The sequence below is a fragment of the Caretta caretta genome, chromosome 10, assembly GCF_965140235.1.
Source record: "Caretta caretta isolate rCarCar2 chromosome 10, rCarCar1.hap1, whole genome shotgun sequence".
In the NCBI taxonomy this organism is placed as follows: Eukaryota; Metazoa; Chordata; order Testudines; family Cheloniidae; genus Caretta; species Caretta caretta.
The window spans coordinates 50583335-50611097 of NC_134215.1; the positions used below are offsets into that span (position 1 = coordinate 50583335).

The 27763-nt window shown below is 40.2% G+C and overlaps 1 protein-coding gene across 2 annotated transcripts in view; it reads right to left on the bottom strand.

Annotated features, from left to right (window-relative positions):
* The window catches only part of UBE2Q2 (ubiquitin conjugating enzyme E2 Q2), a 77112-nt gene that overhangs the window by 31377 nt on the left and 17972 nt on the right, over nucleotides 1–27763 (bottom strand). Inside the window, exons 2-5 of one of the 2 annotated variants that reach the window (XM_048866696.2) lie at nucleotides 23788–23892; nucleotides 10609–10713; nucleotides 6488–6544; nucleotides 4040–4180 (exon numbers count right to left, since the gene is read on the bottom strand). In XM_048866696.2, the coding sequence (XP_048722653.1) occupies nucleotides 4040–4180; nucleotides 6488–6544; nucleotides 10609–10713; nucleotides 23788–23892 (408 nt within the window). The remainder of the gene's footprint in view (nucleotides 1–4039; nucleotides 4181–6487; nucleotides 6545–10608; nucleotides 10714–23787; nucleotides 23893–27763) is intronic. The other variant, XM_048866697.2, reaches the window with a different exon arrangement.

The following is a 27763-nucleotide window of genomic DNA, read 5'->3' on the forward strand; positions in this document are numbered from 1 at the left end:
AATGGGGGACTATCCCGGAAAGCAGTGACTCTGAAAAAGATTGAGGTCATGGTGAACAAACAACTGAACACAAGCTCCCAGCAGGACACTGACCAAAAAGAACTAATGCAATCCTTGAATGCATGAACACGGGAAACTCTAGCAGGAGTAGAGAGGTTATTTAACCTCTATATTATATACTGTGTCCAGTTCTGGTGTCCACAATTCAAGTAGTATGTTAAACAATTGGAGTGGTTTCAGAAAACAGCCATGAGAAAGATGAAAGTATTAGAAAACATGCCTTACAGCGAAAGACTCAAGGAGCTCAAACTATTTTGCTTACAGAGATGGTGAACTGCTCATAGTCTATAAGTACCTCCACAAGGAGCAGATATTAAATATGCTCTCCAATCTAACAGAGAAAGGTACAACATGATCCAATAGCTGGAAGTTGAAGCAAGACAAATTCTGATGGGAAATAAGATGCATTTATTTTTTTAAACAGTGAAGGTAATTAACCACTGGAACAACTTACCAAGGGTTGTTGTGGACTCTCCATCACTGACAATTTTTAAATCAAGACTGAATGTTTCTCTAAAAGATCTGCTCAGGGAATTATTTTGGGGAAGTTCTATGAACTATGTTATAGAGGAGGTCAGACTAGATGATCATGATGGTGATCCCTTCTGGCCTTGGAATCTATTAATCTATGAAAAAGAGCACAAAGCAACCAGTGAAACTCTGGATTCCAATACCCACTAGGTGCTGGTGCTCACTGTCAGAAAGACCTTACTAAATTAAACTGCATAGAACCTTGAAGCATAACAAATATGGGTAGACTGGTACATAGGTTTATTTGGGATCCCAAATAAAACTAGTTGTAGTTATCGTCCGCTTCCTCCTTGTAACATTAAATTATTTCTAATTTGAAGGTTTGATGAGTATTAAAATTTGATTCCTTTTCTAATTCCGTATGTACTTGTTTGTTCTGCAATCCTCTGAAGATAAAGTGAACAGTAATTGTGTAAAACAAGGTAGGAATTTGGGATTTGCCTTTGTGCCTCAATGCACTGGGAGAATTCTCCATCATACTGTACTTTAAGAAAAGAAAGCCTAATGCCAAGGAGTTTAGAGTCAAAGTTCATTTTTTTCTTAGTATGTAGGGCACATTGCACACCATTTTAGAATCAACATTCTGCTATGGTTCCACCTTCTGTTGTCGAGTAGTGTGGCAGTGGACATTAATGCAAGTATGAGATAAATTAATGCAAGTTCTCTTTTGGCTCAGTGGTGGATCTGTAGCTTTCAGATCTCAACTCCGAAGGAACAAAATCCTTTAAGGCATTTAACCAGAACAGGAGCTACTATTTCTGGTGACCCACAAAAATACTGTGGCTCCTTACAGGAGCTGAATACACCATTCTCTGGGCTCAGATGACCTTGTTGATGCTTGTGCATAAAAAGAGTGTGTTGGCATAAGAAAGCTATTATGTAAGTTGAAGCTGCTGTTGTGGAAAAAAAACCCAGCAATGTTCATTTCAGCTCCACAAGAGAGAAAGAGAGAAGAGGAAAGCCAACGTTTGCCAAACGGAAGTACAAAATCTGTAAGGAAAGAAAATTCACAGCTTAACCATAAAGAATAAAATTAACACTATGGGGCCTATTTTCAACTCCATTTAATTTCCACAGAAAGTCAGAGTGACTGGATTGTGTCACCTCACACTGCTGTGCAAGTTTTTATTTTTTTAATTATGATTACTGTACCATCATTATGAGATCATGAATTTTACATATACATATTCCTTTAAGTGATGTCTATCCTGAAGCTCTAAGTGGTTGTACACATTTTTAAAAAGTTATAAAAAAAATAATCAAGCTTTAATGGTTAAGTCCTTGGATGGCAAAAGCTGAGTCCAGTTTGACTTTGCTTAATACTGCTTTTTTGCTTCTAGATACTTTCTGCTATTTTTTGCAGTGAGATAGCTGACCTATATATATTTTAAAGACAGAAAGTTAGGGATAACATTCTGAACTGCATAACTTTCCTAACCCAAGAACCTGAACTCAGGGTATGGGAATACAGAAGAATCACTCAACAAAAAGCACAGTCCCCTCCATTCGGCCACCCTACTTCCTTCAATCCACCACCTCAAGAAAAACACAACTCTCAGAATGCTCCACTAGGCTTAACAAATTCAACCAGTGTCAGACTGATGAGGGGACAGGAGCAGTTCTAGTTGAGGAACCTTCATGGTGGATACCTTGCAACTGAATCACTCCATTCTGAAAAGCAGAGTGCAGTGTCTCCACTTATTTTAAAGTGTGATGGTACTAAACAGGAAGAAGCGGTCTCAAGTAGCCAGATCCTAAACTATCTAGGGCTTCACAGGTGTCACAGCTTAACAATCGCAAGAAAAGCTTAAAATAGATCTGGATACGTCCCTGGCCCAGCCACTGAGATTGTATTATTGGCTCCAGCCATAAGCAGCACCACTTTTAGTCCAATATTTTCATTCTAGTCAGATGACAGTCTCCAAATACCAATATCTACTGAAATACCAACAGCAAATCAAAGATTGCTTATGAGTGGGACAGTCATGATAAAGATTTAGGGACAACACAGCTGGAGTATGTAGAAGGTCCTCAAAAATCCCACTCAGAAAAGAGTTGAAGAAGATACTATACTGAACCAACTATATTTTGTTTTATAGTAAGCAGGTCATGGTCTCCAATTTAATTTCCATTTCTTTGGCAGGAGTCTTGGTTCCAGGAATAGAAGGTTTCAAAAGCTGTTTTATTTGAATCACCTCAGCTTAAAAATCAAAAAAAAAAATCTTGACTTAAGAGATGTTATGCTAATTTTTAGTAAGAAAAGAAACTCCCCCACAAAAAGAACTGTCTATTTCATTAACAGGTCATATAATTCCCTCCCACAATGAACCTGTGGGAGATGGAAGATAATTTGGCAGACAGTGTGATTTGCTACATGAAGTTCCCAAACTCTGAGGAGAGGACAGATGCTACAAGGCTAAGCAGTGCTTTCACTGCTATATTTTCTGGAGTTATTTCTGCTGGCTTTCCAAAGGATGATACTGTAGATCACAACTGCTCCCAGTTCTGCCTCCTGAAAGTGATACCTACAACACTAACACCTCAACTGCAGTGAGATTTCCACCATCAGAAAGAAGGAAGGTGTTTTGCAGCCTACAGCTTGCCTTCTGCGCTTATCAAATAGATTTTGCTAGTAGTCAAGCTTCTTTGATATACTCTGTGCCAAAGTGAAGAGGGTGATAGGACTCAACCTTTTCTTTAATTTTTAAATAAAGTACATAAATGTGTAAAAAATACTTTAGAAAGTGTAAAACTGCAAGTACTGATTGCATTAGAGATTACTGTACTTTGCCTTTTGTATCTTTAATTGTTCTTAAGAGGTATGAACAACAGCTCTCACCTCACAACCTAGCTGCTTCCTGTTGATTCTGAAGAGAAAACAGTCCTCTTCTCAGAGGAGGCAAGTAGGAGACAGACTAGGGAGAAGGAAAACCAGCTAGCTAGATACCTTTGGCAAGAGACCTAAGAAACATTACAAAGTGTGAAAAATGGATTTGGTGTAAAAGTTTTTTCACTCTCACCAGTGTGAAAGTCATTTTTCAGATGAAATGCCAGAAATTCTTTAATATCCCTTACAAAACAAATTAAATTTAAATTGGCATTTTCCAGCTCAGATGAAACAGGCACGCCATGGAGCACTTTGAAGTTGTCACAGTGCCTCTTTGGGATCCAGGCTTCTAGCAAAACCCCCTCAGAGTGAAGGAATTTGAGAAGACATTAGGGTAGTGATCAGTTCACTTTGGAGTTTTAGAAGTCTTTACCAAACCAGTTTAACAGAGTTTAGCTTCTCCTCTTAAGTTTCATGGCTTGAGGCTTCTTTTCCCAACACATGGTAAAAGTCAGCTACAACATTTGCATACACAGTAGCAAATTTTATTTGCTAGATACATTGCAGCAGAACCCAGTGCTACATATAAGTGTATTAAGTCCAATACCTAAGTACACTTACATTTAGGTGGTCTTGTCTTTGATTCTTTCTGATTTTTTCTAAAATTGCAAGGTTCTCTTTTTCAATGCCTTCATCCTCAGATTTCTTTCCATCAACAGGCTCTTCCTCCTTCATGTCATAGTGATCTAGATCTTCAATGTCCTACAAAATTGAGGAAAATTCACTGAAACATATGAACTGTAAATCCCAGTTAGCACAAAAGATTGCTCTCCATGCTGGGGCTTGGGGGCATAAATGGTATACTCTGATGAATACCAAATTAGTCATCTTTTGATGCTACTTTTATTTTGCCTAGATTTTGCTATCACCATTAACAGGACATTCTCTTGTAATTTAGGGAGGCTGTGTGATTGTACACAAGGCCCAGACTCATCTACCCTTCTGCTGGCAGAGACTCTGGTGGCAAAAAGGCAGCATTGCGGGAAGGGGAGGTTGCAGTTTACCAGTCCATTGAAATAGGTAGAAAAACAGGGGTCTAGACCACCTCTGAAGGGAGCAGAGGGAACATGACCAGAGAAGCTGGAAATGAACCTGTCTAGAGCATCCTCGACAGAATCTTAAATGCAACTTTCCACTTCCACAGTAGAAACTCAGAAGTTGTAAAACTTTTACTAATCCACATCTGGTGCTTGCCAAACATGGAAGACAGAAAAACAAAATACATTTAGTTCACTATGTGAAGCTTTCATCTGAAAGAGGCCAGAGGGAGCATCTGCATTACATGGACATTAAAAAGGACAGAGGAGATTATGTCACGGTTGAAGACATTAGACTACAACTCAGATCTGGGTTCAAATCTCAGTTCTACAGTCATTCTGACCTTGGACAAGTCATTTAATCTCTGTGCCTTTAAAAATAGTGGGGATAATACTTCCCTACCTCACAGGGTATTGTGAGGCTAACATAATTATTTGTAAGTTGTTCAAGTACTATGATTATGAGGACCATGCAAATACCTAGATAGGTAAGTTCATAAGTTACTAAAAAGCAGGATTTGCTCTAGGGTTCTTGTCCAAGTTTTTCCCTCCTGCCACTGTTGTGCTTCATTTGTCCCCCAGATGACATCCTCCTTGCTAAAAGGAGGCTGAATTTCAGTAACGCTGCAAGTATACAGGATGTAACATACTTTGGAATCCTTCAAACACAAAATTAAGTGTTATTTACTCAAGAGTCCAGACTGGGAGTATACACCATATGCTGGGAAATCTTGAGGTAGTAAGAGATGACCTGAAAACTAGGAAAGGTTTTGGAAGTGTCTTCACTTACTTGGTGCATTTGACAGCATTTTGTATGCATTTCCCATCTGTGAGATTCTTTCAGATGAGAGAAACATTTTTAAAAGGACATAATCATAAGCAGTGCTACTGGTATAATACCCCAAATTATATGGTTTTAAAAATTGGACTAGATTTCAAATGGATTATGTCCGACACTCATCTGTCTTCAGGGAAGCACTACATTGCTTCTATATAGTGAAGACAACCCTTTTGCCCAGTGTCAATTGTACAGGAAATAGGGGTTTGGTTGAAAGCAAGCAAGTTCTAAGACACTTCTAGAAATGCTCCAACACTAGTCAGTCTGCTTTACCTAGTAGCTGGCCACAGCAGACTCCTTTAGAGTTATTCCATTCCATGAGGTACATGTATTTAGGTTCTTTTTGAAAAAGTTGTATTAATTCTCTATTCCAAAAACAGTTCCCTTGCTGTATTTAATATCCTTTTTATTTAAAATATAAATTTTAAGCCTGAGTAGTTCTTGTCTAATAAAACCTTTATATTGTTTAAACACAGACATTTGTTTCTCTTTGAGCCATTCTAGCATATTATGGAAGTAATTTGAGGTGGGAGTTGCATACATGACGGAGCTTATTAAAATTAGCACCATGTTGCTATACAATCATATTACCCACTTAAAGTTTGGTCTCTGCTGTTTCACACTTTGCTCTACCTCTTCAATATATCTGAAGTTAAGGGTTTTGGTTTTTTTTTTTTTTAAATTGTTCAGCTGATTTATGAGAGTTAGTGAACAAATTTGCTCCCAACATGAAGCCTCAGTTTCAACTTGGGAAACCTTTTAAAACATAAACAAAGCCAGTTCATAGACTATTTGAAATAAGGGTTTACAGTGCAAACTTGCTGATATGGCACAAGCTTTTTATATACTGTTGGAACAAACAATGAACAGATGTCCATGTTTCAACATTCAAATACCTCATCCTCAGCAGAATACTTTGAGAAACTATATTTTCGTGGATGAAGGGTTATCTGAGAATGTCAGGTAAAACTTCAAAGTTTTTGGTCAACGTTCATACTGCAGCACTTTTCAGAAGGCCATTTTTTGCTAGGAATATGTGCATTTTGTTGACATTAGCAATCAAGGCAAGGATTGTGCAGCCTCTTGAACACAAACATCAGATTTACAATATAACAATTTCTCAGAAGCACATACTTCACCCATATCTTCTTCCTCCTCCTCCTCTGATGTTACTTCTTCCGTCGTTCCATTCTGGAATATAAAATTAGGTTTCATGAATTGTATGGATTTTTTTTATTTATTTTTTTTGCTTAGCATCACAGTAGCAGCTCTGGTATGGCAGGAAAGAAATGCAGTACATATGAAAATTTACATTTACCAAGATTCACACAGGACTGCAGCTTAATCTAAAAGGATCAAACAGAAAGGTGAGGTACACCCAGTTTTATTTACTCCCTTACCAGGAAAAGTGGTAGAGATAGATTTATGTGCAAAGTTCAAGTTAACATGCTGCCATGCCATTATTAGCATAGCTATTGTAACATTAAATCTAACAAAGTGGGAGCTTAAAAAGGATATAATAAAAGGACATCTATTTAAAGACAGTGGTTAACTGTGGTAAACTACTAAAATGAGACACATAGCTTTCTGAGGTCATGACAGTCATCTCTGTTTTCAGAACATTCAGAGTCCACATGGATCCTATGATGGCCTCAATTAAGTCATGAGCTAACTAAAATCTGCTTACTTCTATAGTAAATATGAATTGTGCAACAATTATTATAAAATACTGACTATGCGGTTTAGTTCAAATTTTTAATGAATTGTCACATATTATATGGAACAGCAAGTTGAATCAATTCTTCAGTAATTTGCTGCAGATTATCTCAGGTTTGCCTCCAGTTTGCTGGTGTAACCAGAACTGTTCAGTGAAACTACTTCCTTTTATGATGATCTAGTCACTTACAAGTCCATCTCAGAGTGGAGTTTCCTTTTCCTTGTGTGTAACTGGGGAAAGACAGATATACTATACAACTATAATCTTGCTCATCTTTAGTCACATTCCAGTTTAGTCATTACTATAAGTTATGTTACCACATGACAACCATCTGCTGTTCTAGAGGAGTTTAGAAGCCATGTTGTTATCTTAATACATACAAATAAAAGGAATATTCTCAGAGCCGATTACATATACTTAGGGCTCTAACAAAATTTACAGCCATGAAAAATGCATCATGGACCATGAAATCTGGTCTTGTGTGCTTTTACCCTACACCAGTGGTTCTCCAACTTTTGTACTGGTGACCCCTTTCACACAGGAAGCCTCTGATTGCGACCCCCCCTTCTAAATTTAAAAAAACAAAATATATTTTTATATATTTAACACCATTATAAATTCTGGAGGAAACATGGGATTTGGGTTGGAGGCTGACAGCTCACGACCCCCCATGGAATAACCTCAAGACCCCCTGAGGGGTTCTGACCCCCAGTTTGAGAACCCCTGCCCTACACTATACAGATTTCACAGGGGGAGACCAGGGTTTCTCAAATTGGGGGCCCTGACACAAAAAGGAGTTAAGGGGTGGGGTCCCAAGGATATTTTAGAGGGGGTCGCAGTATTGCCACCCTTATTTCTGCACTGCCTTCAGAGTTGGGCAGCCAGAGAGCAATGGCTGTTGGCTGGGTGCCCAGCTCTGAAGACAGTATCCTGCCAGCAGCAGCACAGAAGGAAGGGTGGCAATACCATACCGTGCCATCCTTAATTCTACACTGCTGCTGGCAGTGGCTCTGCCTTCAGAGCTGGGCTCCTGGCCAGCAGCCACCGCTCTCCAGCTGCCCAGCTCTGAAGGCAGAGCCACTGCCAGCAGCAGTGGTGCAGAAGTAAGGGTAGCTGTACTGCAACCCCTCCTCCCCCTCAATAAACTCGCAAGCCACCCCCCCAAATCCTTTTTGGGTCAGGACTCCTACAATTACAACACCATGAAATTTCATATTTAAATAGCTGAAAACACAAAAGGAGAAAGCCATGTCAGATTTAGGCAAAGGCTCTGTGAGATAGGACCAAGATGTTATCTGCAATACATGGGGAAGTAGAAAAGTGACTCAAGTTGTGGTGGGTAAATTATTTAACCAAAGATTATAATAGCTAAAGCAGGAGCGAGTTAGGCTGTCTAAGCAATTTGGCTATGGGGACCAGAAAGTGGAGTGGGTGAATTTTTGAAGCATCAGAGGAAAGAGCAACAGGATGGCACAGCATGGATGTTTATGTATTTGGGTGGAGAAGGGAGGAGTTGAAAATTCCAGGTAACAGCCCATGCTGACAGGGAGAATGGTGGGGTTAATTGTAACACAGCATCTGGGAGAAAAGATACACTCAGTTGTGGCCCTGGGGAGCCTGAGATAGACATATCTGTCTGGATGGTTTTGTTAAGATAGCTAGATATGACATCCAAAGTGGAGAAGTACACTTGAGAGTAGACAGGCCCATGTGAGTGGAGTCTCTCAGGGTTCTATTCTTGAACCCCTCTTCCAGAGAAGGAGATGCTGCCAAAGAAGCCACTGAAAAAGTGGCTGGAGAGGTAAGAGGAGAACCAGGAAAGAACAGTAATGAAAGCCAAGAAAATGCAGGTTAAGAATCAACAGTATCAGAGGCACATGAGAGATCAAAGAGGACTGAATATAGGCCCCCTATGACAGCCAGAAAGAAAATGAGCAAGTGACATCAATTTCCATGAAATGGAGATAGTAGAAGGTAGATTACAGTAGATCCAGTGGTTTGAGGTGAGACAGTTGATGCAGTGGTTGTAGGCAGACTGTTTAAGTTGAAAGATGAAGTAGAAGGGGGAGGCAATATATTAGAGTCAAAGCTTTTGTTTTTAAGATGATGTGGCTTACCAAAGCTTATTCGACCCCTTCCATTCTGTGTACAGAGGAGACTTTTATGGTTTAAGATGAAAGGCTGGCTGTCAGAGGAGTATGAGTTGGAAGAGAATAGGTGAGAGATAAAGATCAGTGACTACTACCAACAGCAGGAGAGTAGGACTAAATGAAGAGAACAAAATACAACTCTCTCCTTGAAGATGAAGCAGCATGTCAGAAGAGAAGAGGGGACTGAGAAAGCAGTTGAAGATGGCAGACAGACAATGGATTCAAGGAGGAAGTAGTAGAGTCATTTAGGGGGCTAGACAGTAATGCAAAATATAAAGGGAAAGTTTGCATGGGCAGAAGTTCTCTAGATTTTTCTCCAGAGATTTCAATGCCATGCGAGCCAATACATAGCTGGAGCTAAGTACGTTTGTGGAGAGGGGTAGCGGTGGCAGCAGTGCAGTGGGTAAAAGTCAGATTGGGAGGACAGACTAGGGATATGAAGGACAACAAGAACAGTGGAGAATTCAGAGATGTTGATAGTCTGAAAGTCACAAAAGAGAGAGTTGTGGGATGCTGACAATTGGCCTGAGATCAGGAATTCAGCAAGAGAGGTAATAAAGAGACCCGTGCTTAGTGAAGACTAGGTCCAAGGAATGGCTGTCTTATGTGACAGAGCTGAGTCAGGGACCGGGTTGAAGACTGAATGAGGTGGCGAGAGAGCAGGTAGAAGGCCAATAGGTCAGATGAGACAGTCAATATAATAATTAAAGTCACCATGGATAAGAGTAGATGACAGATGAAGAAGAGAGGGGAGCCAGGAGTTCTGAGGCAGTAGATGACAGCTGAGTGGAAGGGGAATGGTGGAGTTAATTTTGACAGAGGAGCCCAAAGGATCGCAAATAGGTATGAAGAGGAGAAGAAAGAAAACAATAATAGAAAAGGCAATCACTGTCAGCATGCCTCTTGCTAGCTGCTTCAGGCATGGGGAGATGGAGAAGGAATGCCCTTTGGTCACTAAGGATCTACTGATATATGCAGTAAAAGAATGAGTATGAAAATAGTTACTCAAAGTTGTTACAGAAGCATGGGGAAAAAAGTCAAACAACGGATGGAAAATATTTTTTGGAATCCCCAAACTAAAATCTTGGGCCAAGTTCACAACTGACAGTCCAGATGTTGTACACATGAACACTTCCCCACAACCTCTCTCTCACTGGGAATTGGGATGGGGGAAAGGGAAGCTGTACATTATTCTGTCAAAGTAAATCCTACAACAAAATTAAAAAGGAAGGACAGGTGCCCTAAGTTTTGGTATAAAGCAATAGTGCTTTGTGTCCAAACACTGGCTCCTTTAAGATCATTCCTTTCCTTCTTGCTGTATACAATCTTGTTAGAATTAAAGAACAGGCTTTTAATTTCCAGTAGATGTCTAGATCTTTTGGATTTACCTGTCCTGTTGGTAATGGCTGATCTAACATCTCAACATCTGGATGTTGAGGAAGGTTGTATAATCTGCAGAGGTCACATATCAATCGCTTCAGTTGTTGAAGAAGCTATAAAAATTAAAAAACAAGTTTTATTTTAAACACATTTCCAAGTTTCTACAGCAGAAGATACTGAACATTCAGCCTATCACTTTAACATGTACATACAGAACTAAGTCCGCACAGTATTAAGTCCAAAGAATGGTAACATAAGTAATTAAGTTCCAGGCACTCATTTTTCTATAATGATCACACTCCTATAAATTCCTAAATCAGAAAACCACCAGCATGGCAAGTCAACAACGGAAACGGTAAAAGTTTTCTGGGTTTCACAGCTCAAGGATCAAATTTGTGCAAGCAATGTCCATGAAGCTGCTCTACCCTAAGAGCAGTGAAATGGATTACATCTCAAGAGGCACAATCTATCTCCCAGCTTTCTGTCTTGGAGAAGTGTGCTTTTTAAATATGAACGCAGCCTGGAGCCATGTGGCCATGGCCTTACCCTTTTCCAACCCACTTTGGGCTAACACACCCCTAGAACAGTGGGAGCTAGCAGTCCCAGTATAAGGAATGAGACTGGCTCTTGTGCAGGGATAAGAGGAAGAGTAATCTCCTCTCCTCACACCTGTCCTCCTGTAATAGGTTCAGGCATAATTTCAGCCCAAATTACTAGAACTATTGGATTCCAGTAGTTCTTAATGTGCTATTGATTACTGTATCTTGCAATAAAGTTATAATATGTAAATGAAGTGACTTCTCATGGTCATGGTATCCACAACATAGGCTGCAGAACTGGGGAGTGGGTGGGACCACCATGATCATGGTCCAACCACCTTTTGGCTGGGCCAAACCTTAGTGACAATGAGACTGGGTGGTGTTGCAACCAGGCACATGGATTGCCGCACCACTCAGATTTGCACTACGTCACAACACTCATTCAAAAATCACAGAGGGCAGATGTAGGTATTCATGGTTCATGTCAGGCTGCTGATGGTGGAGGAAAGGGAAGAGGAGGGTCAGGTGGGGGAGGGAGGAAAAGAGGGAGGAGATCTATGCCTTTTCCCACTTCCCTGCATAGAATAAATTTATTTCTGCAGATGAGAAATAGTGGCATTAATTTTGCCTCTTACCACTACACTTGAACTGTTCACATGAATTCACTTCCATGATTACTAACATTCCAAACCTCTGAGCAACTCACAAACACCCACTTTAAAAAAACAACAAAAAAAACAACATCCCTATCACAAAATGTTTCCTTCCTTCCTCCTTTCCAAGCCCTCAAACATGAATTAGGCAAAGAAGCAGTGATTGCAGATTATAGATTTCCTCTATGTTCCACAAGGACTATGCACTTGTCATAATAATAAAGGGAAGGGTAACCACCTTTCTGTATACAGTGATATAAAATCCCTCCTGGCCAGAGGCAAAACCCTTTCTCCTGTAAAGGGTTAAGAAGCCAAGATAACCTTGCTGGCACCTGACCAAAATGACCAATGAGGAGACAAGATACTTTCAAATCTGGGGGTGGGTGGGGGGAGGAACGAAGGGTCTGTCTGTCTGTGTGATGCTTTTGCTGGGAACAGATCAGGAATGCAGTCTCAGAACTTCTGTTAGTTAGTAAGTAATCTAGCTAGAAATGCGTTAGATTTCCTTTTGTTTAATGGCTGGTAAAATAAGCTGTGCTGAACAGAATCTATATTCCTGTTTTTGTGTCTTTTTGTAACTTAAGGTTTTGCCTAGAGGGATGCTCTATGTTTTGAATCGGATTACCCTGTAAGGTATTTACCATTCTGATTTTACAGAGGTGATTCTTTTATCTTTTCTTTAATTAAAAGTCTTCTTTTAAGAACCCGATTGATTTTTCATTGTTCTTAAGATCCAAGGGTTTGGGTCTGTGTTCATCTGTACAAATTGGTGAGAATTCTTATCAAGCCTTCCCCAGGAAAGGGGGTGTAGGGCTTGGGGGAAGATGTCTCCAAGTGGGCTCTTTCCCTGTTCTTTGTTTAACACGCTTGGTGGTGGCAGCATATAGTTCAAGGACAAGGTAAAGTTCGTACCTTGGGGAAGTTTTTAACCTAAGCTGGTAAGAATAATCTTAGGGGGTCTTTCATGCAGGTCCCCACATCTGTACCCTAGAGTTCAGAGCGGGTAAGGAACCTTGACAGCACTATAATACAGAAGATGAAGCCTGCAGATAGAGTTCCCAACCCTCCAGGATTGTCCTGCGGCCTCCAGGAATTAAAGATTAATTTTTAATTAAAGATTATGTCATGTGACAAAACCTCCAGGTTGGCAACCCTACCTGCAGGAGTTGGACATAAGGTACTAAATTGCTGCCAGGCGTAGATCTCCCTTCTACAAGGTATTAGGGAGAGAGAGTTTTCCTGCCACTTTCAGAGTGCAAAACAAGACATCTGTTTACACAGATCTTCCTGCATTAGAAGCAGCTAGTTTTAGGCTAGAAAGCCCCGATTCCCTTTAAGTATTTCCCTGTAAGGAGAATCCCTAAGGAGGCAATCTAGCTCATCAAGGCTGCAGAAGAGATCATCAGTCAGGACAATGCAGATACTTCAATTAGTTTATTTTGGTGTTTAGATGCCATGGGGATTAGTAATTATATTTCTTTACATCACTAGTCCTGGAATTGGCAACCATTTTAAAGATACAAGGTCTTGTGATTAGCTGAGCTAGATATACTTACCTTATCCCACTGGAGCTGAAAATCCAGGTTTTCCAACAGCATGAAGCACTTGTTTCTACCTCAGACTAGTAGCAAGACTGTGATTTTTAGGGACTCTTAGATGACAGAAAAGCTGCTTTCAAAAAGTTTATAAAAAATGGAAATGAGTAAGTGTTTTCCCCCTTTGTAGCCTGATTTCCCTTAAAAAGGAAAGTTACTTGCAGGCAGAAGGCTATGAATTACAGTACCAGTACATTAACAAAAAGCCTAAAGTAGCTCTTTTGTATCTTACTTATGCCACACTTTCTATGTCTCTGAAACATTCAGGTCATCCTGACAACTCCTCATGAATAACATGGGTCATGCCCATAAAGCCTGTGTACTACCACTATACACCTAGAGGAAAACAGTATGTGGTGGAAAGATTTTAGCAACACAGCTGGGAAGACCACACTCCTCATGAGTTGTGCTATTTTTCTGTAGCTTTCTATTTATTTTCTAAAAGCAGCTGACACTTCTATGTATTTTGAATGCTAAGAGTCCTAAGGAGATTAATTAGTGGGTGGAGTGCAGATAAGGCAGCCAAAGGCGGATGATAAATATCACATGGATATCTCTATCACATGCGTATACAGGGCCTATCGGCGGGTGGGGGGTGGGAAGTGTGTGTGTATGTGTGTGTGTGCGCGCACACCTGGGAATAGAATAACAGCACTAAAACTCAGGGATAACTGAGTCAACATTATTTAAAATTTTATTGTAAAAAGTGAATTTTATTGTAAGAGAGCACTCCCCAGTAGGAACATTTCTAAAGGCCCAATAGCTGTAGTTAAACTTCTAAAGAATCTGGTCATTTTTCACATGACTATCTATAGCTTCTGAGCACATGGACTTTTTAAGGCAATGTCTACACTACCAAATCACGTAGACTTAACTTACATCAGCATACAGTCACCGTAGTTATTAAATATCACTTGTGTGCGCCCGCGTGCACTTCGCTTTGTGTTAGCGGTGCGTGTCCTCACCAGAAACGCTTGTATCGACTGTATTATCAGTGTTGGGCATTGTGGGACGAATCCTGAAAGCCAGTAACAATTGATGTAAGCAACGCAGTATGTAAACTGAACAGTGAGTCGACCTAATTACATTGACTCTACGCTGCTCCTCGGGGGGAAGTGGTGTTACTAAATCAGCACAGAAAAGGACTTAAGTCAGCGGGAGCCAAATTTAAGTAAAGACACTTCAACAGCAAGATTGATGCAAGCCAGTTTACACTGACCTAACCCAGTAGTGTAGACTAAGGACTAAGATTTGGCTCTGCTATTACTAGTGGGGGCAGAGAACATACCTATGAGCAGCAGCATAGGGTGGGGTGTGATTGCAGAAAGGAGGAACGAAAGTCTCATTACTTCTGTCCTTGCTTCCCCCTTCCCCCTTCTAAAAGAGAAATAAAGGGGATTACGAGAGAATACAAAGCCACTTTCTGCCTCTCACCCTCCCAATGAGATTCAAGGATGAGAGAAGCTCCCACAGTCAGGGGTTGGAAGGGAGAAGGTTCCCACTCTCCTGCATCCAAGAGGATGGAGAGGAGCCCCTCTTTGCTTCCAGCAATGGAAGTTGGGTGGCTTAGACCAACTTCCAAATTATTTAATCCCTACTAGATAGGTGTGATGTTGCACTCCATATGTTTATGGAAATATGCTTTGACTGTGAATATAATGTAACTGGAATATGCTTTAGGCAAAAGGTCTCTTGTAAGGTATCATTACAAGACTTGTAATCTACTAAGTGTGTTCATACTATTTGTATGAATGTATCATTCTTGTATCTGAAGTGAGAAATATGAAGTATTTCTCTGAAGTCTTATTGCAATTATACAGAGTGTGGGCCATTAATGGTGGTTTAGAATCTTGATGGCTCCCATTGACTAGGACAATTAGTTGTAAGTGGCTCTGTCTACCTGCAAGCCTTCCTGTGTTCCTGAGAGTCAGACTGGGAAGAATGGAGGCTTGGGGTCTCACAAGACATGTGACCATGTCACCTGGTATTGGAATCCATCTTAAATCTGGTGCTTTTCCATTTAGAAGGAGGGGTGGGAACCCAGAGACACAAAAGATTCCCGCCTTGTGACAAAGATATAAAAGGGGGTGGAACAGAACAAAGGGGGCTGCCAGTCATAAGAAACTCCTAGTTACCACCTGAGCTGGAACTAACAAGAACTGTACCAAGGGAAAGGATTGGGCCCAGACTAGGAAGGAGTCTAGTCTGTGAAAGAAGCTTATTGGAACACCTCAGAGTGAGATATTATCTGTAATCAGTTTCTTAATGTATTAGACTTAGACTTGCGTGTTTTGTTTTATTTTGCTTGGTAACTTACTTTGTTCTGTCTATTATTTAAAACCACTTAAATCCTACTTCTTATACTTAATAAAATCACTTTTGTTTATTAGTAAACTCAGAGCAAGCGATTAATACCTGGGGGAACAAACAGCTGTGCATCTCTATCAGTGTTATAGAGGGCAGACAATTGCGGCATTTACCCTCTATAAGCTTTATATAGAGTAAAACTAACTTATTTAGGGTTTGAATCCCATTGGGAGCTGGGTGTCTGGGTGCTGGAGATCAGTGACTTGCTGAGGAGTTTTTGGTTAAAGCCTGCAGCTTTGGGGGTGTGGACCAGACCTGGGTCTGTGTTGCAACAGGCTAGCATGTCTGACTCAACAAGGCAGGGTTCTGGAGTCCCAAGCTGACAAAGAAAACAGGCTTAGAGGTAGTTTCAACACATCAGGTGACCATCCCAAGGGGGGGGGTCTCTGTGACCAAATCCATCACAACAGGTATGGAAATAGTGTACAATAGGCATCTCATCACGTGCTGCCCATAGACCCAGTTATCTCCTACTTTACCCCCTTCTTTCTGGATAGTACAAAATACTTAGAAATTCAAGAACACATTCCCTCTGGAGCAGCTCAAATTCTGTCTCAACTGCCCTGTGAGGTGTGCAAGTAACCTCATTTACGGAAAAAGAAACAGACATCAAGTAAAACTACTTGCTTTAGGTCACAGAGAAAGGCTTCAGCAAAGCTGCAAACTGAACCCCAGTTGACATCAACCACAAGGCCATTCTTTCCCATCCAGTCTAGCTATTTCCAGGGTTTCCCTGCACCAATCTGTCTCAGACACTAGCTCTCCATGATAAGGGTCACCACCACCTTCCTTAAAATCAGCAAGGTTAGCAAGCCACAAATTTCCCAGCAGTCAGAACAATGTATAAAGATGCGGTGATGAAAAGTGTCCGTATTACTTGTGTGACTGAATTTCTCTGGCCAATTTTGTACTATGACCTGCCTGAATGCTCAGTGCCAAATCAGAGGAAGCTACAGAACTCAGCACGTGAGATAAAGCCATGGCAGAAATAAGTCAGCCTTACATACACAGCTTTAAAGGAGTTAAAGTAACGATGGTTGGGCCATCAAGTAGCAGGAGAATTTACCTCGCTGGCTCCATCCATGCTAGGATGTTTTACTCTTCCCAAGGCTAAACCTGGGATCAAAAAAGATTTACAAAACCACACAGACCCTAGAAAAGGGAGGCATTATTTTTGGGTGAACGGAAAGAGACTGGCCAGGATGTATCAGTGAAAAGACCGACAGTCAGAGACAGGGAGAAGGCTGCAAGCATGTAGGCTGTTTCTCCCAACTCAGAGATGTAGAATAATGACAAACCTGCCTGAGATTGGCATAGAGGTTAAGTTTAGGTAAGGGAATATACTTGTAGGTCTGTTATTTTAAAATCCACCTCTAAGTGCTGTGTACATTTTGTTATTTGTTTTTTTAAATGCTCCCAAATTCTCAGAAAATCTGTGCTAGATCTTCTAGATCCAGGCTACCCAAGAAATATTCAATCTCTAAGCCAGAACACCAGTGACTCTTGTGTATTAGATTCCTCTTCCCTGTAAGGTATCTGAGTTCAGTCTAGATTTGACAAGCCAGAGAATCTTCAGGAGAGAGGTGCCATAATATGATGATTTAGAAGTTCTTGGAGGGCTATGACTGTGGCTGATGAGAGGCCTACCCACCCCAACTTCTGCACCATTTTAATGGCAAGTTTCATTGTAGGCTGACTGGGTGAGACATCTCAATACCTGCCTGTTTAGATTTTCTTGGTAAGTTTAATATCAGGATACTTGTTCTTTTAGCAGAATCTTACATCAAAAAAGATTCTGCAGGAGGGCAGAAGGACATTTTCCTAAAAACACAAACACCACAGGAGAATTGTGAAATAGTCTTGCCCACACCTGAGTTATACTGTGGTAACTGAGTGACTCCAAATAGATCTATGAAATTATTTATACCCCTCAAGGGTTCTGAGAACTTGTTCTTGCAGTTGCTGTGATGGTGTTATAGTTCCAAGAGGTGTTTAGACATTCATTTCAATTTCCTGTATTCACGTATGATGAATATGACGAGTTTTATTTAACTCCGGCCCACACAAGAGGCCCTTTTATATGTTCTTTAGAGATTTTCCATTACAGCACAAAGGCACAAGGAATTTTAGAGATCCTTAATTGTAAAATTAATGTATTCCCTCGTCCACTGTGAAGCATAGTACCTTTGACCACCTAGGAAAAACACACTAGATAAGAGAATATATAGCAATACAGCAATAAGTGCTAGCCTTCCACTCTAGGAAATAGCTAGAGAATATGACAGGGAGGGACAGCATGAAGGGGAAGGGGGGGAAAAACAGAAAATATCTTGCTTCATATATGTCACACAATTTAGAGAAACATCAGCTATTGCTAATGACTGAAATATTGTGTCCAAGCATGTTCCGTAGATGTCTGAAGTTTCAGCAGAACAAAAATGAAGCTTCCATCCTACATGATCCCTTAGTGTACATTACATTGCAGTTAAAAACCTGCAACTAGCCCATGCCAGATGACTTGGGTTTGAGCTAAGGGGCTGTTTCACTGCGGTGTGGACATTCATGCTCTGGCTGGACTCTGGGCTCGAGATCCCTGTGAGATTGGAGGTTCCCAGAGCTCGGGCTGCATCCTGGCCCCAAAGGACTACATTGCAATGAAATAGCCCCTTAGGCTGAACCCTCCTGGTTCAAGTCAGCCGGGTACAGGCCAGCTGTGTCTAATTGTAGTGTAGACATACCCTTAGTGATCCCAGCAGAAATACAGCTGCTACTGTTCAAATAATTTACATGAGGGAGATTAATGATTTTTCTTATTTCAGTGAAGAACATGTAAAGTATTTTAATTCATAAATCGGGAAGTTTTAATATGCTCATAGTTACATTACCTTATCCACATTACAGACATCTATAGTGTCAAAAAATATTAAAACACATTATCAAGGTTGCAAAGTCAAGCACTCAAAATTTCAGAAATGCCAGAAATAAAGTTGTCCATGCAACCCTAAGTCGGCTCCCTTGTGCATATGCATTATGATGGTCTTTAAATCAATTTTTAAAAGAAGTATAGTTGGATAAATAGTAGCTTCCCACTTTTTAAAGAAACAAATAGAAAAAAAACCCAAGTGCTATCATGTGGAACCATACTGATGCCTAAATTTGGTTCATCAGCAGGGTCCAGATCCTCAAATGCATAGCACAGATCTCTACCACTCAATTTAATGATGTAACTAGTAGCTCTAGTAGGCGGTTTTCCTCTATGTGGACAAGCCACTAGAAAGGGATGATATACTGTCAGTGGGTTTTACAGCTACGTACTGACAGAGGAAAGAAGAGACTAAGAACCTTGAACTGGACACAGGAGCCACAGAGGAGAGTGTGTTCAGACATCCTTCTGCCCCCTGCCATATACCTCAGCTCACCCACTTACTCACCTTCCCCTCCTCTGAATGCCTCCGCCGCCACACTCCCTGCATTTGAGACATGCGGTTTCTTCCTCCTCTGACTGGGCACCAGTAGCAGGTGCACTGAGAACACAGGAGCAATAGTCTCCCTGCTCTCAGTGCCTATCCCCAGATAAGTACTCTCTGGCTGCCAGGAAGAGTCCTGCTCACCCCAGGTTGGAGCATGCCTGGTGCTGAGTGAATATTTAGGGATCCAACTCTAACAAGCCTCTCCCGTGCATGTACAAACTGCAATTTTTCAGAGGCATACAACTTGACCAGATTTGGGGGAAATTTACACAGGGATAGCAGCAAAAGGCATACCTGACACTAGCGCTGCCTCCCTACCAAGTCTAGGGTCCCTGCAGATTTCCCTCAGCAAAGCTACTTTACTCTTAAGCCACTCCCAGCCTCTGGCAGCTAGCTCCTCTCTTTTGTGTGGTCCAGGCTGGTTTCCACAGAGGTTAACAGGCCCCAGTTATTTCTGAGCCTTGCTTGGAATCCATGGCTGTCTAACTAAGCCACTCACCTGCCCCTCTGAGGCCCTGGACAGGCAGTATATCCTATAAAACAAAACATTGGTGAGATGAACAGGTCACTGCCAGGTGTGACTGTAACAAAATAACTAACTCTTTCCCTATGAAGGTAGCATTCCTGATGAAGTACATAACCAAAAATCTGTGTTTATTCCTCCAGCCTCTTTGGGCACCAACTAGTATTTGCACACACAAACAGACACTGCATTTATACAATGAAATTCAGCATGACAAACCATGGACAAGTTTACTGCCTTGTCACAAGTTCTCATGTGGTTATCTAAACTAGGGCTGTCAATTAAATGCAGTCAACTTTCACGCGATTAACTCAAATTAATAGCAATTAAAAAGTTAATTGCGATTAATTGCAGTTTTAATCACACTGTTAGACAATACCAATTGAAATTTATTAAATATTTTGGATGTTTTCCACATTTTCAAATATATTGATTTGACTTACAGCACAGAATACGAAGTGTACAGTGCTCACTTTATATTTATTTTTCATTATAAATTTTTGCACTGTATAAAAATAAAAAATAGTATTTTTTGATTCACTTAATACAAGTACTGTAGTGCAAAATCTTTATCATGGAAGTTAAATTTACAAATGTAGATTTATTTTTTTGTTACATAACTGCATTCAAAAACAAAACTATCTAAAAATTTAGAGCCTACAAATCCACTCAGTCCTACTTCTTGTTCAGACAATCGCTTAGACAAACAAGTTTGTATACATTTACACGAGATAATGCATGGCATTGTTGTAGTCAGTGTTGCAAGATATTTATGTGCCAGATTTGCTAAAGATTCATACATCCCTTCATGCTCCAACCACCATTCCAGAGGACATGCGTCCATGCTGATGGTGGGTTCTGCTCAATAATGATCCAAAGCCGTGCAGACCAACGCATGTTCATTTTTATCATCTGAGTCAGATGCCACCAACAGAAGGTTGATTTTCTTTTCTGTTGTTTTGGGTTCTGTAGTTTCTGCATCAGAGTGTTACTCTTAAGAATTCTTAAAGCATGGTCCACACCTCATCCCTCTCAGATTTTGGAAGGCACTTCAGATTCTTAAGTTTTGGGTTGAGTGCTGTACCTGTCTTTAGAAATCTCACATTGGTACCTTCTTTGCATTTTGTCAAATCTGCAGTGGAAGTGTTCTTAAAATGAACAACATGCTGGGTCATCATCCAAGACTGCTATAACATGAAATATATGGCAGAATGCGGGTAAAACACAGAGCAGGAGACTTACAGTTCTCCCCCAAGAAGTTCAGTCACAAACTTAATTAATGTATTATTTGTTTAATGAGTGTCATCAGCATGGAAGCATGTCTTCTGGTATGGTGGCCGAAGCATGAAGGGGCATACGAATGTTTAGCATATCTGGCATGTAAATACCTTACAATGCTGGCTACAAAAGTGTCATGTGAATGTCTGTTCTCACTTTCAGTTGGCGTTGTAAATAAGAAGCGGGCAGCGTTATCTCCCCTAAATGTATACAAACCTGTTTGAGTGATTGCCTGAACAAGAAGTAGGACTGAGTGGACTTGTAGGCTCTGAAGTTTAACATTGTTTTGTTTTTTGAGTGCAGTTATGTAACAAAAAATAAATCTACATTTGTAAATTCAACTTCCATGATAAAGATTTTGCACTACAGTACTTGTATTAAGTGAATCAAAAAATACTATTTTTTATTTTTATACAGTGCAAAAATTTATAATGAAAAATAAATAAAGTGAGCACTGTACACTTTATATTCTGTGCTGTAATTCAAATCAATATATTTGAAAATGTGGAAAACATCCAAACATTCATATAAATAGTATTCTATTGTTGCTTAACAGTGCGATTAATCGTAATTAATTTTTTTAATTGCTTGACAGCCCGAAGCCAAACAAAAGCAAAAGTATTCCATGCTTATTGAATAATTTGTCACCACTGAACAACGATGAATTCACAAAGAGACTAAACAACAAGCCAAGCAAGTTTTGGAAAGTTCTTCAATTGTACCAGGTATCCCAGGACACCATTTGTTTGGCCATATGGTCTACTGATGATCACTGCCAGAACATGAACACATAACCATCATTATAACCCCTTCTGCTAAAGGTTGTATTAAAAAGCTAAATTATTAAAAACTACACCAAGAACTACAGTTAGTAGAATGTTCCACTTATACCAAAAGCAGCAAGGAAATCCACAACTGAAGGTTGTTTTCCGTATTTCCTCCCATAGGAAGGTCCAACAGGGTGCATTACGTCTTTAACGGGGTGCCCCCTCAGGTACGTCCACACAGCATTTTGGAGCCTGCAGGAGTGATTCTGGTTAGCAGGACTCATGCTAGCACTCTAAATACAGCCATGTAGACAGCACTTTGGGCTGGACCTTAGCCTCTGAAGCCCATCCCCCTCCTTGGGCTATTTTTAGTACTCTAGCGCAGGCTTCACTAACACAAGTCTGTCGACCTGAGCTGGAAGGCTTGTTCCTGCAGGCTCCAAAATGCCTGTGTTGACGTACCCTTTGTGTCCAATTATTGGAAGACATATGGTAAACTTCACCTTCAGTTGTTAATTTCCTTGCTATTTCTGCATGGTCTTCTAAATGTAATTTATACTGTGGATTTTTATATCCAGATAATTAAAAGCCACACGTCAAGAACCAAGTCTACATGCTGAATACTTCAGGCAAATTACATGAATACTTCCCTATTCCCCCCCTCCCCCCAAACAAATGAATGTATGATGAATCAATATTAATCCATACGGGCAACTAATATCCTGCAAAAAAAGTAGGATCAGCAGATCGAGGGACGTGATCATTCCCCTCTATTCGACATTGGTGAGGCCTCATCTGGAGTACTGTATCCAGTTTTCGGCCCCACACTACAAGAAGGATGTGGAAAAACTGGAAAGAGTCCAGCAGAGGACAACAAAAATGATTAGGGGGCTGGAACATGACTTCTGAGGAGAGGCTGAGGGAACTGGGATTGTTTAGTCTGCGGAAGAGAAGAATGTGGGGGGATTTGATAGCTGCTTTCAACTACCTGAAGGGGGTTCCAAAGAGGATGGAACTAGACTGTTCTCTGTGGTACCAGATGACAGAACAAGGAGTAATGGTCTCAAGTTGCAGTGGGGGAGGTTTAGGTTGGCTATTAGGAAAAACTTTTTCACTTGGAGGGTGGTGAAACACTGGAATGGGTTACCTAGGGAAGTGGTAGAATCTCCTTCCTTAGAGGTTTTCAAGGTCAGGCTTGACAAAGCCCTGGCTGGGATGATTTAGTTGGGGACTGGTCCTGCTTTGAGCAGGGGGTTGGACTAGATGACCTCCTCAGGTCCCTTCCAACCCTGATATTCTATGATTCCCCCCCCCCAAGCCAGAAATAATGCCACTAAACAGCCTTTACTGGTATAGAACTTGTACTCCAGCAGTTTTCAATTTAAACAATCTGTACATTACAGTCCTCCAAGTCCATCATGTCAGTGCCCAGTTTCATTACCACCTGCACTGCAAAACTGTCTAGGACAAATCTGTTAAAATCTTTCCTACTAAAATCAAAGACTCTGAAAAATGTTCAGGTTTAAGTTTGAGAAATTTTACAGCTGTGGAAACCACAGTTCCAGCTGAATTCTGGAGCACGTTTACTCTAAAACCACACATTAAACTACCCCCAAAAGTAATGAACTAATTATAATTTCTGCATAATGGAAATACCAATGACTAATATTCCAATGCTTCCCATTAGAGATTTTAATAGGTTTTAAGGTCTTATGTACAAATCTATTTATCATTTAAATATTTTCAGAATGTATAAGTTACACCATTGACAATTTAACAAATGTTCTCTCAGACAGTTTCAAGTCATCCAAAAAACTCAAACCTTTTGGAATTACTATTCAAGTACTTTAAAAAGAGCTGCCTGCATTCTGATGTGAAAGTATATGCAAACATCCAAAAGTATTGGGGTGGGAGTGGAGCCTTGCGTTGTGAAACCACTTTTTATTCAATCTGACCTGCAGTTAATGAAAAAGTAAAAAACCACTAGTTCCTCACCAGAGTATTGCTCTTCTTAATATCTTCTAATCGCTCCAACACTGAAGTCAGGTTTGGGTCATCTGATTCCACAAACCATATTGGTGATGAAGAAGGATAAGACTCCTGTAATAGAAATGACAGTTAAACATCCATACCAATAGTTAAGTAATACAATATTAGAGTCAGACTAACTTAAATTGTTAGATTATGTAGTAGCATTGATGCTTTTACCTCAGATTTACTTTAAGAAAAAATTAACTTTTCCCCAGCCTCTCTACCTCAACTTATTATTCAAGCTTTTTCCTGCCACTTTAAATTTTCAGCCTATTTTCCTCTCAGTCCAACAATGGACCTACATAAGATTGAGGTTTAAAAGTAATTTTCCTTCACTTCTGAAGTTTAAGTCTGGAGGGCAGTGGACACCACAGAAAGTCAATGAACCTAGTACAGTCAGAGTCATCACAACATATTACAAGCTAGAGCTATATTTTGAAGGACAAGAGTCAGACATATCTACATCCCAACTTCGTGTTTGTCAACAAAGTTTTAGACTCACTCAAGTATGTGAAACAAAAACATGAAAGCATTTGGTACCTATTCACAATCCTGACAGCACCACAGAAGAGGCACCAACATTTAACCTCGGAACAAGTTTCTCCTAACTGGTTTGGCAGCGTGCTCTAGGAGTACATGAGTAAGTAATTCATAAGTAAGTAATGTCCCCATTATGTCTTCCAAGACCAGGACTTTAAGAGGCACCAATTTTATCTATGCTTCTGCTACTGTGGGCTTGTGAAAGGTCCTCCAGAGTTTAAAGACTGCCTCCTGGAGAGCAGGGTCTCAAAAACTTTCTACTTCAAGGCTGCTTTCAAGGTACCACTATGACCCAAAAAGGGTTTTAAATTTGTTTTGTTTGATAGCAAAATGCCAAATATTTATAAGTTAGTTAGAATAAAAAGAATTTTGTACAATCATAAAGCAAGTCTTTTATGCTATTTAGAAGCTGCCAAAGCTAACTCAAAGTTTTCAAGTAGTGTAGCAGTTTTATAAGACAAGTCTACCACTCCATCCTCCACTTACTTAACATTCAATATTCCTACAAATTGTTTTTGCAGCTTTTTAGGTAATTCTCAGAATCTTCAGAAGAAGCCTGCTGTGAGTTACTGAATAATCCTGGTAGTTAGGATCAAAAGGCCATCTGTCCTAGCATAGATGGGTCAGTAAGAGGACCCTCTTCAGCTTTGTGCACTCCCCACAAAACAGAGGCACAATTAAGGTTATGTCTATACTACACACCTTTTAGTGACACAGCTGTGCTGCTACAGCCGTGCTGCTAAAAAGCGTGCAGTGTAACCGCTGTTTGTCACTGGGAGAGAGCTCTCCCGCCGACAAAAAACTTCCACCCCCAATGAGCGGTGGTAGCTTTGTAGACAGGAGAGCTGTCCTGCCAACAAAGTGCTGTTCACACGGGTGCTTTTTGTCAGTAAAACTTTTGTCATCCGGGGTGGGGTGTTTTTTTCCACACCCCTGAATGACAAAAGTTTTACTGACGCAAGTCCAGTGTAGACAAAGCCATAGACTGATATTGCCATGGTCTGCCAAGCCCAAAGCAAGACAGCATCTTATAGCAGATGTAGTGTTGGAATGAGGAGAGAAGGCAGGTGCAAGAAACTCCAAGAGGTATATAAATGCTATACACTATACAGCACATATCACGGCATTCTACCTGCCTCTAACCCTGTGGACATATACTATGCTTAGGCAAATGCACCTTCAGTAAACTTCCGTTATCTCCCACGTATTCCAGAAAAAAACAAGGCCACAGCTGAACCTCATAGTAAACAAATAAATCAAAGAACAAAGTATGTTTTGAGATGCTATCTTCACTTACACAACTGTAGTTTAATTTTAAATTTAGAATATTTTTGAAGTGTATTTGCATTTGTAAGAGTAATGAAATATTAAGGCCTCACTTCAATCCTCTGCCATCCTTCAGAAGTCTTTGAGATATGGGGAAATTAGTGGCTCCCCCAGAAAGTGAGACAAATTATGCAAGTCAGTAGTAAACTTTTGCCCACCCATCCCCGTTTACTTGATCATGACCACATGGCTATGCACATCTAAAAACTAAATTGTGCCCAAGAAAATCTCCAGCCTAAGATCTCTGTTGATGGCCAAGTTCCATCTCCTCAGTCAGTCACTGAACTTCACTAGTTTAGACATCCAGACATTGTCATCTGCAACCTCTCTCTGGAATAACATTTGCCATCAACACCACACATCTCCTCCTCTCCTTCCTCCCCCCCCGGTTTTGTACAACAAAAAATGAAGGTTTTTTTATTCACTGAAGAGCCATTTGAAACACCACAAAAATCTCTTTTCCAGGCTGTGAGTGCATTGTATCCGCACTATCACTATGCTTAAGTGAAAATTTATTTCACAGCTTACTAACTGCAGTTAACTCCCATTGCTACTGCAAGATTACTGGCTGTTTTAGTGACTAATGAAATTAAGAGTAGTGGTCAAGTGTGCGCTACGACTATGTCCTTACACAGTTTCCTTCTTGTGATATTTATTCTTTGCTTTACAGTACCCTGTAAAAATTCCCAGCACCCTCTAGAAGACATAATTCCTGCCCTTAAAGCTTATGATCTAACGTTATCATTCAGTCATTAAAACCCCAAACAAGGTTTTGAACAAGCTTTGGAAGTGAATATAATGGATAAAAATACTTTGCTAAATCTTCCTACTTAGGGTTAGGCATTTTGATCATTTGCAAAATCACTATGTATTTAAAACAGAAGTGCAGAGTATGTACCGCCAGACTTTGAAATGGAGAAATACAAGCATAGTAGAATTGGCTCTTGTTAGCACTAGACTCGCTTCACAGATAACCCTTCTAATTGAAGAAAAATGGATTTTTGCAAGAGGTCATATGGCTAGACAAGGTGCAGCAGGTTTTGGCAATAAAGATAGTGGAGTGCAGAATGCATCCCCAACAACACACAGCAAAAAAAATTCCGACTTCAGTGTTTATAAAGGTCAGTAGATAAGACAAATTAGCAGTAACAAAATTCTACTAGTAACTGACAGGTTTTATAAAACTGAGTTTTACAAGACTCCAGAGAAGCTACTTTTCCCTAAAAGTTTGAATTGCTTAAGGATATCATACAGAAAGACTGTTACATAGTGAGGAGCAGTGTTAAAAATCAGTCATTTTTCACTTTGTTTTCAAGCATGTTGTAAATAAAGCAGAACCCTTGAGATGTCTATCAAGTTTTAGCTCCCAGAAATAGTCAAAAGTGTTTTCCAAGATACAGAAATAATTCTCTGTCCATGGCACCCAGAGCTTGGGTTTTTTTGGGGGAAATGAGCTAAGGCGAAATCAGGCCAACAAGTCTCCAGAAGTAGACTTGTGTTTATTAAATAAGTTGTCCAAAACAGCCAGGTTTGGTTATTCACTTTCTTCCTTTTCTCAAGAGTTTTATATTTAGTGGTCATCTTAATTGAAGTAAACTCCATCAAGAATTTGTGGACTTACTGAACCTTCCTAGTTGTATTCTTGCCTTGGTAAAGAGAAGGAAAGATTTTAGAAACACTAAATGCTATTTGAGAGACCAGGATGATACACATGTGATTCCAGCCAGGCAAATGATCTCATGAAAAAGAGACACTGTCAACTTCCATTGAAGCTGAGCATTTGATTAAGTAATTCAATCCAAATCTTAACTATGAATCTCCCTATTTAATTCTCTTCCATAAATAAGAGTGATTAGTTAATTGCCCAGAGTTGTGTCAACCTGCCTTTGGATGCAAAGGGGGATGGGAGGAGACAACATCTTACTCACAGACCATTCTTCCAAATTATGCATTTAGACTCTGTTGAGACAGTAGTTTTCTATTTATATTCTTTCCCTATCATTCTAAAGGCTCTTCTCTCACATCACCATGTGCCCCCAGCAGTACTAAAATATCCAGAACAGAGTTCTTCAGC